The sequence below is a fragment of the Lipotes vexillifer genome, unplaced genomic scaffold (assembly GCF_000442215.2).
Source record: "Lipotes vexillifer unplaced genomic scaffold, Lipotes_vexillifer_v1.1 scaffold524, whole genome shotgun sequence".
In the NCBI taxonomy this organism is placed as follows: Eukaryota; Metazoa; Chordata; class Mammalia; order Artiodactyla; family Lipotidae; genus Lipotes; species Lipotes vexillifer.
This window is the reverse complement of record NW_006774722.1, coordinates 1118680-1128879: the sequence shown is the minus strand read 5'-3', so window position 1 is coordinate 1128879 and position 10200 is coordinate 1118680. Positions and strand designations below refer to the sequence as shown.

The 10200-nt window shown below is 51.4% G+C and overlaps 1 protein-coding gene across 1 annotated transcript in view; it reads left to right on the top strand.

Moving 5' to 3' along the window:
* LOC103088246 (putative serine/threonine-protein phosphatase 4 regulatory subunit 1-like) overlaps positions 1 to 2245 on the top strand; it is a 53215-nt gene extending 50970 nt beyond the window's left edge. The window contains 1 exon segment of the mRNA XM_082930854.1: positions 2191 to 2245. Within this exon segment, the coding sequence (XP_082786980.1) occupies positions 2191 to 2245 (55 nt within the window).
* The last annotated feature ends 7955 nt before the right edge of the window (positions 2246 to 10200 follow it).

Here is a 10200-nt window from a genome sequence, read left to right as displayed (position 1 = left end):
CCCCGCTGCGGGCGGGCCGGCCGGCCGGCCGGCCGGGGGGCGGGCTCTGCCGTTCCGCGGCCCCTCCCCGCGCAGCCCCGCGCCCGCGCCCGAGGCCGGAGCCGCGTCGGGGCCCGGCAGGCTACGAGCCTGGCGTTCGACTTGGCCTCAGACGTCTTCGTCATGCAGGTGCTGCTGGAGGATTCCGGGGAGATGTTCCAAGTGACAGGCTGCCGCAGCGACATGACGATGCGGGAGCTCAAAGAGGAGCTGGACCTAATAGCCGGCAATCCCCTTCAACCTCCAGGGGCTCCAGTACCTGGACCAAGGCGGCCCCTGCCCGACCCCTTTCCTGGCCCCGCGTACTCCCTCTACCCGGGGCGCCCAGTACCCTCTGAACCCGCAGTGGGGGAAGGGAAGCCCGCCCAGAGGAGGACCCCCAGATGTCAAAACAAACCCCACCCCCGTGAAACCCCGGGTTTCGGAACAGCTAACCCTGGACACATAGGGACTTCCCAGCTCCAGAAAAGCCGAGGGTCACGTTAGACCTCAGGTCTCCAGGCAAACCCTGTCCACAGCAAGACCCTAATCCGCAAGCAAATCCTGCCTGTGCTGGGCCTCCAGGCCCAAAGCCAGCTGTCTAGCTTGGCCTGCCAACCTGAGCCCAACCCTGTCCACGTCAGGACCCCAAATCCCGAAACAGACGCTGCCACCGCAGGACCCTCCAACACCAGACCCTCAAACTCCCACGTCTTCATCAGGGACCCAAGTCCCAAAGCCAGCAGTGCCACACAAGACCTCCAGTCTGAAACGCCTGTCCTCAGCGGGACCTCACAACCTCGGGCAAAGCTGTTCCTGTCAGGACCCCAGATGGAATTAAACGTCAAGTCCCAGTGCTGGGCTGTGGGGCACCAGAACCCCCAGCCCTCCAGCCAGCCACGTCCGTGCAAGGACCCCAAGTCCAGAACACACCTGCCCAAGACTGAACCCCAACTCTCCAGGGTTGCCATGACTACCTCAGAACCCTGAATCCTTTGACAGCGGTGTCCACGCAAGGACTCTAGAGCTCGGAACAAGCTCTGCCCACTTCAGGGCCCCCAAACCAAGAACAAACCTGCTCAAGACTGAACCCCCCAATCCCCAGGCTAACCATGTGACCATCCGAACCCCAAGTCCTCCCAGCAGCCGTGTAGACTCAAGGACACTAAAGCCTTAAGCAAACTCTGCCCTCCTCAGGACCCCATGTCTCTCCACGAACCATATGCACGTTTGAACCTCAGATAGAATCCTCAGGTGACCCCGGCTCACAACAGAAACCTAAGTTCCAGAGCGTGAAGCCTACTACCCAGATCATGACCCTGGATCCCAGAGCAGGTACACCCAATTCCGAGCCCCGCTCTTTGCTTAACCAGTTGTGCATCTGAACCCCAATCCATCAACCATCTCTGTCTACGTAAGGATGCCAGGGACCAAAGTGAACTCCTCCCACATCTGGACCCCCAAATTCAAAGTTGACTCTGCCCACACCTGAAAGCTAGTTCCCAAGCTCACCATGACAACAGAAGAACCCGAAGCCAGGTGTCATCAGAAGGGCTCCAAGACATGAGATAAACTGCGCACACTAGGACCCCAAACTCAAGTCCAGTCTACCCGTATCTGAACCTCCAACCTCCACAGAAATCACGTCCACACTGGCACTCCAAGGTTTAAGCCAGCCGTATCTGTGTAAGGAAGCCAAAGTTCAAAACGAACCTTGCCTACACGAGAGCCCCCAAACTCAAAGCAAACTCTGCTTGTATTTGAAAACCCAAATCCCTCATCAACCTGATCCACACTAGAACCCCCAATGCTAGACCAAACCCACCTATATTAGGACTCCAAATCTCAGAACCGAACCTGAGACCCCCGAATCCCGGGGCAGACCTGTCTGATTCCTCACCCCCAGTTGCCACATTACCCAGGCCTACATCAGACCCCCAAATCCCAAAACAAGTCCTGCCCGCAGAAGGACTCTGCATCCCAGAACAGACCCTTCCCATACCAGCACTCCCAGACAGAAAGCAAACCTTGCCTTCAATCCAGTGCAAACTCTGCCCTCATTGGGACCCCAAATCTCAAAACAAACCCTGTCCACGTTTGAACCCTGAATACTGGCACTGACCCAGTCTGTATCAGAACCTCGAATCTCAATCTGCGCCCTTGTGACGTCAGGAGCTCAAAGCTAGCCCAATCGGAATCAAAACCCAGCGCCCAAAGCTCACTGTGACTGAATCAGGACCCCAAGGCCCCCTGTCCAGACAAATCCCATGGGGGAGGCACCCCGTGGTGGGCAAGGGCCCTAGAGCCCCATCTCTCCCTCCATCGGTCTCCTTCTCTCAGCCTGAGGACCTGGCTGTCCCTATCCGATCCCTGCAGTATTTAGGATATGAGAACAGGATCAAAACCCCCAGGCTCCAACATCTCCCCACCCAGTTGAAATCAATGCAAAAACACTTCAAGAAAACGAAGATATAAAAAACTCTCTGGTCTGCTGCACAGAGAAAGTGAACAGCCAATATTGTAGAGAGACTGCAGTTATACTGCAGGGGCTGGGAAGCCATGGAGACAGAGGTCTGAAAGCAGCCGGTCTCCATGAGAATCGTGTTCCCAGGTCCTGCACTTCCGGGGTTCAGTTTCCTAACCTGTAAAGCAGAGCCCCATTAGCTCTAGGAATTCTCAGTGCCATGTCCCCCTTTAGGCAGAAGTGACTCGGGAGACTCAGAAGGTATATTGAAGGCCAAAATCCTTTCCTTTGCCTTCTTGGAGACGGGTTAAGCATGTTTCATGGTGTATTTGCTTTGCTGTAGGGGTATTTGGAAGATGCTTTGGAGCATTTTTGAGGCTTTATCGGGAAAGAGACGTACCCGTGCTTAATGTGTTAAGAGTGAAGCGAGCTATGGAAGAACTTAGGGAGAGTTCCAAAACAAGTAATTCGAAAATTACGTGTCCTGAACTACGGATGTCTGGCACCCCTAATTTATTTTTGCCGATGAGCTATGCTGAGTAATAAATTCAAGAAAGCTAAGAGGGAATGAAAGGGATGGAGTGGCTTAACACTGATGTCACAATCCTATCACTCAGCAAGCACTTAGCAACTGTTAGAAGCTTGACCTCTCTCAAGCTTGGTTGCCATCCTTACTGTTGACGGCAAACAAGAAGGAGAGAAGGTACACCACGTCAGTAGAAGAAATTTGGGCTTCTGCTGATAAATAACAGAATGATGATGCCTCCTTACGCACCTCAAGGGTTGCCAGGGAGGATCAAATGAGATAATGTGTGTGAAAACCCTGAGAGACACAAGTCTAAAGGGGGGTGAACATCTTCCTGGAGGCGGGTCACCTTTCCGCATCTGTTGTCAACTCTAATAATTTATTTAGCTGGTGATAATTAGTATTTGTCTAAGGTGAAGGCAGTTGCTGCCTGCCTGTAGAAGGAGAATGTGCTCTGATTTCCTCTAAGAGCTGTTTAGCATGTGTGAATCGTGCTCTTGTGTTTCTCAGGGAAACATGGCCTTGCTCCATTTTTTCCAAAGTTGTTAGGAAGTCTTCGAGTTGTCTTACTTAGGCTAATTACTGATTATTCTCTGTGTTAGAACCACAAATAAGACCCTAATTAACAGATTTGCTAATCACTATTCCGCGTTTACATCCACCATCTGGAGTTGCTGGGGACCAAAGGGTGCCAACAGAATCTAGAGTGAGCATCACATGGTGCCCGAGGAAAGGCAGGTCTGGAGTCCCAGCATTGCCGTTCGCTGGCCACGCGAGCCTCCGTCCGCTCCTGCAGCAAATGGAGAGGACGAACTTGGCTCGTCGTGAGGTTTAGAGCATGTGGGTGCTGGGTAATGGGACTTAGAAATCGCTCAATCATGAAACCAAAAAACTCATGAATTCTACTCGGAATAAATGATAATCCAACCTGGGCAGAGTTGAGAGGTTCCATCCTTGGCACTGCTTATTGGAGATAACAAATGACTCTGTTATCCTTCAGCTAGGTTCCAGGTGGCCATGTAGGAAGAATTGTGTGTATTTTAAAAAGTAAAGTAAAAACAACTGCATTTTTCTTAAAATTGTCCACAGTCCTCTTCTACTGATTCTGATGGTCTTCCCCAAAGGGCCTGAATTTAGGAAGTGTGAGTGGATCCACCCCCCGGCCCCCATTCTTTCATATGAGGAAGGGGCTGTTTGGGGAGAACGTCCCAAACAGAGAAAGGAGCTCTTCCAGCCCACGTCACTGAGATGCTTATCTTACCATAGGGTCTCCACTGGGGCAGTTTTGTCCCCCAGGGGCCATTAGGCAACATCTAGAGACATTTCAGTGGTCACAATTAGGTGAGTGGGCTACTGCCATCTCGTGGGTGGAAGCCTGGGATGCTGCTAAACGCCCTGCAATGCCCAGGACAGACCCCACAGCAGAGGGGCATCTGGCCCCAAATGTCAGGAGTGCCAAGGTTGAGAAATGCTGCCACAGACTACAATTTGAAGGATCCGACAAATTTTTGTCATTATTACCTCTTTAAGCCAGCTGATGATAACATTAACCAGAATTAGTTAGTATTTTAATTTAACATCTGTAACTTGTGTCACTGCATTGCACCGCATCTGTAATATAGTTATTTCAAGTTCAAGTAGCTGTACTTAGGGTTTGCCTCCTGAAATGACTTTTATTCACTCATGTATTTTTTTGCCATAGGTCAAGTTACAATTACAGAATCTTATAAATCGTTGCCTTATTTTTTTCTTTTTTTGGTTTGGCTTCTCTTTGAGCTAAGCCAAATTAATTTTCTAAAAAGCATCAATAACCACAAACAGACGGATGCGGGGTCATCAAATGAAAGTAGTGCTCAAGGCTCTCAAATTATCCTTGTGATACCCAAGGTCAGGTAATCTCTTAACTAAACCAATGTAAGAGTTTATCTTTAATGCCCGATTTTTCTTTTTAAAGAAAAAATCATTCCCTGTAGGAATTTTGATGGATGACACTATGCTGAAGTTCCACGATGTTGTTCCTGGTGGAATTATTTCATTATGTATCTGGCATTATGATGGATGGACGGAACTGGTTTTGGCGGCTGTGGAAGGGGATTCCAGTAAGGTGTTTTCATGCGTCTTTAAGTGGATATTAAACTTCATGAACCAGCTGTAAATTGTGGGCGTGTGTGTGTGTGTGTGTGTGTGTGTGTGTGTGTGTGTGTGATTCGCTTAGTCTTTAATATGAATATTTGGGTAAAAGTTTCAGAGTAGAGGAAAAAGATAACAAGGACTCATGTCATCATGATCAAGTCATCGTGTCATCATGGCGTAGCTGTGACTTGTCACCCACTCACCGTGCCCCAGAAGGAGCCAGGGCAGCGCGTTTTCTATTCATGTGTCTACTCTGTAAAGTTGAAAACCTAAGTTAACAGTGGAGAATGCCAGATCACTTGGAAACGTGTGGCCCAGAGTGTTCAATGCTGCAAAAAAATCCTCTGGGGGGTCTGCCCTCACCCAAGGGGGAGAGACTTGGAAACACAGTGGGTGGCCAGGCCTTGAGCTGGGTGCTCAGCTGGGCTCTGGGGTGGCAGTTGGAAGGCAAGAGGAGGAAATCAGGGTGTCTACCCAACAGTGAAGATGAATCATTCAGACACAAGGGGACAAGTGCACGTTCTTTCTGGAAAATAAATTCGGATGAGAAGCTATGAGCTTGTGGCGGAGAGGTTACTTCTGGCTGGGATGGGGATCAGGGAAGGCTGGGTGCAGGAGGGGCATTGGGATTAGGTCTGGGAAGGGGGTGTGAACTCGGGGGAGGCGGGGCCAGGACTGCAGCCAGGACCTGCTGCCCTGGAGCCTGAGCCTTAGAAGGAAGGGCGGGGCCCATCCAGCTCTTTGCATAACCCTCTGGTTCCTTCCTGCTTTTCTCCTCTTCCCCTACCTTCCCTTGCTTCCCCTCTGGCTCTGTGTCTGTGCCTGGACTTTCTGGCTCTTGCTCTGGACATGCGTGATGGGTGAGTCCCTCCTCTCTTGAGCCAGAATTGCTGTCACCCCGCTGGGGGCCCCTCACATCCCGCTTCGTCCCACGCCGGATGCTGCACATCTGCGACCGGGTTCCTATCTGTCGGAGCCCGTCCGTAGTCGTCCTCCTGTGCTCAGAGCCTTAATTCTCCACGTGATGATTATATCCCAGGGCTGTTATTCACCTGGGAGCAGAGTTCAGAGTGTCCCCAAAGTTAACGGAGACAATGGACCCAAAAATAGACCGGAAGGCCAGGATCCATCACATCTCCAGAGACGCCTGTGCCCCTCTGGGGAGGCCGTGCCGTGTCGGCTGGGGTCTTCCTTCAGAGCCGTAACCCCCTTCCTCTGGACACCCAGAAAAGCTATTTTCTCTCTTCAAAACATGGACAGGAAGAATTTCCTGCCTCCCGAGCCTGCCTGATGGTAAATTCGTATTTCCTGGACGTGTAGAGAGAGTTACATGTCTTCCCCTGGCTTGTTTCCAGCTTCTCCGCTCTCTGATCCCATCACCAGCCTGCATGTGGCACCCAAGCAAACTTTTCCTCCAGAGTGTCCCATCACCCACCAGCCAGGTGCATCTGCACTTCTGAAATCACCCAGACTCACGTGCGTAACTCTGTTTATCTCGCCTAGCTGTCTCGCCTCGGTGTTGCCAAAGATGCTTTCTACCGAACAACAAATTCGCAGCATTTTGATGACAAGCAGTGGAAGAACTGGATTTCTCAGAGAGCGTTCATGGTGCTATATGTTGCCTCACACAGGGGTCACTCGGAGGCTGTTCAGTACCTTCTAGAACACGGTAATTCTGATAGCAGCTGAGGACATTCAAGAGTGGGGTTCTTTTGAGGGCAAGGGGGCCACAGTGGCTTGCCTCCTGGTCCCTTCAGTAATGGTTTCCTGGACCCAAGTTTGTCAACCACCAATCAAGGTCCCCATCGGGCCACTCAGTCCCTGTCTGAGGGGGTCTTTGGACATGCTTATCGGAGGCTGTGTCCCCTCTCTTGGCTGGGGCTCAGGAAGATGGGACCTTTCAGGGCACCAAGTCACAGGGCTTCCTGGTTTATTGTGTCCGACCAGACACTCCACTGGGGATATTCCCATCCTGTTTGTTATTTCTTCCCACCCGAAGTCCTGTTTCTGCAGTGGTCCGAGGGGTCTAGCCCCAAACCAGCATCCCTGCCTTGGTGGTTAGCAGGCTAGCCAGTCTCCTTTCTCCAAGCTCTTTGAATTTGCCCCAAACCCTCTTTTCATCTCTCCTCCACCAAAGGGCAATTACTCTCACTCTCTCTCTGTCCATAGACATAGAAGCCTTAGCCTGCCTTGACTCCGAGTTAAAGGGCTTTGCCTGAGGTTCTGTGGGAGTACATTTTATCTTCCCTGGATGTAGAGTATTTTTGGGAAAAGAGGCCCACTGATTGAGGTGTAGACCATTCACCAACAGTAGACAGTTGCAGACATCCCAGGCCACTGGCTTCCTTGGGAAAAAGGAAGAATGTGGTATTTGGTCAATGGTTTGGGGCTCAGGAGGGGGCCTCATCTGAGGGTTTCCCATATCAACTAGCCTCCAAGTTAGACCCCTCCTTCCCAGCCTTCGGCCTTGAGCCCAGGCTCTCTGTGTTGTTTCCCCCACTTCCACCAACCAAGCTGGGAAAGCATCTCAGATGCTCAGGCAGGATGCCGGGGCCACGCGTCTGTGATGGGTAGAGGTTTTTCTGACTCTCCACCTCTCCTTCCTCCACTGCTTTCTGCACTTCTCCTGTTGTAAGATGAAATATGGGCTTTTCACAACCCAGCAGTCCGTTAAGCTCAAAAAAGTCATTTTCCCTCTGATGGAACTGTGATGTATTTGAAAGCACCAGTTAAAAAATTACAGCCAGCTTTGCCAAGTTTTCTGTCCTTTGCAGACAGTGGCTGTGAAGAGGCGCCAGGGCTGAGGCTAAGTGTTGTGAGAACCTATTTAAAACTACCGACCAGCCATAGCTCATAAACACTGGCTACTGAGATGTCAACTGCATGTAATTGAATTGCCTTGTTTTCTGTGTCATGATATCTGTTACCCACTATTTGATTCAATTCAACAAGTCCGTATGGGACACCTGTCATTAGCCCATCCATCTGCAGGAGGCAGTGAGGAATTCAGTCGAAGTGAAGTCTGTCCATGAGTCAGGCTGCCCATCATCTGTCATTTCCCAGGCATCGTGCTACGTGCCGGGGATGAAGACAGCCGTGATCAAAACAAGTGTGTTTTCTGCCCTTGTGGAGTTTATGAAGGGAAGTCAGCAAATTATTACAAATAATTAATTCTATGGTCAGTCGTGCATGGTGTGTTCTGGAGACGCAGAATGTCTGCTGAACAAATGCAGGGGGATTTGTGGGGAGGAGGGCTAAGGAAGGTTTTCCCAAGGAAGTGAATGAAACCTCAAGAAACATAGAGTTCGCCCAGGAGAAAAAAAAAAAAAAAAAAAAAAAAAGGATGAGAGTGTTGTTAGCAAAGGGAATGGCATATACAAAGATCCTGGGGCAGGATAAGGGAGCAGGTATTCTGACGGGATAAAGCCAGAAGGCTGGTGTAAGCGGAGCACGGGCGGGCGAGGAAGATTACAGAGGGGGGTAATGCTGGAGTGACAAGGGGGTGGTGGGTGAGATAGAGCAGTAAAGACCTAGAACATCGCCCCAACGGTGGTAGATGCCAACAGTGGGATTTGAGCGGGAGAGTGGTACAGGCATTGTAGGAAGGTCATTGGCTGCCGTAAGAGAAGCATGGGCTTGCGGGGTGGGGAAAGGCAGTGCTGGATGCTGGGTGGGAGGGGGGAGATGCAGCAGTGCCCCCCTCCGTGCACTCGGTTATTTGTTCTTCCAAGCATTCCTTTCCCAGCCTCGGCCCTTCCCATGCTTCTCTTCTTGAACGGGTTTCCAGAAGGTTGGCTCCTGCCAGCAGGGGGCCCTCCCTCAGCCAACTTTCTTATTTCCCAGGTGCCAACTGTCAGGGCAGATCCCCCGTGGGCAGGACGCCCCTGCACGTGGCTGTAGCCATGAGCCGGCTGGACTCTATCAGCCTCCAGCTCAACTATGGGGCCTCCATCAACGACAGAGATACCAAGGGGGAGACGCCCACGTCCCTCGCCTGCCGCCTGAACCGCAGCCAGAGCAGGCGGCAGATGTTCCTCTTCTACTGGATGGTGAAGCTGGGGACAAAGGACCCGATGGACCCTGTCGTGAGCAAGGCTTTTCAGAGAGTCAAGGCCGGGTTTGGATCCAAGAAGGAGAACAAAACGTAGCTCCACCTGGGAATGTTTGCATGTCAACTCTCACTTGGGGTAACGTTCCTGAGTTCAGATCCATGGTGGCCAGTGGCTTTGGGTTAGGAGGAAAGCCAGGAAACGTGGCAGTTCCTCTGAATCAAATACGAAACCATCTGTCCTATTTGCAAATGACTTGAGGAGGGTATTGATGGAAGTGGGTGAGTTTGTGTTCATTTCCTAAATCCATCACAGACCTAATGGGCTCCCATGCCAGCCTTTAATTTTGAGCTATTTGTTCATTGTATCCAGTAACGCTGCTTGGGGTGATGGGAACCAATTACCTTCTCTCCGGTCTGGACACCATCTAACACATTGGCATAATAGGGGTAATAGCTGTGATGAGAGTAGCTCTGTTGTTACGGTACAAAACCAGCGCAGGCAAACGTCACCAGGTCGTGGGCAGTGTGAGCTGTGAATTTCAGTTTGTAAAATTCATGGCACTAGATGCTCCCTAAGCTAGCAATGTTCCAGAAGTTTTCCTGAACCTTCCTGGAGGGGTCTGCTGCCTGAGTCTGAGGTGGGGCTGGGGGGAGAAGCCAGGCTGACCTGGGGGGCATCTAAGAGCTTGGTTCTCCACAGGGGCGCCTGGTTACTCTTGGTGAAAGGTGATAAGCTGGCACTGGATTTGGAGGAAACGGTGTAAAAGGTGATGAGCTCGTAAGGGAGAGGATTCGAGCTGGCAGCTTCTTTTTTCCTTTTGTCCCATCCCCAGAGGTCCAAGCACCCCCCTCCCGCTATCTTTCTCCTTTCCTGCTAGAACTGGGGTAGCTCCAGCATCCCTACTGTGGGGCAGTGTCTATGCTGAACTGCGGGCTCGACACCCGCAAAAGCTGCCCTGTGGGTGAGTGAGCTGGGTGTGGGAGCCGAGAGGGAAGGCTGAAGACTGG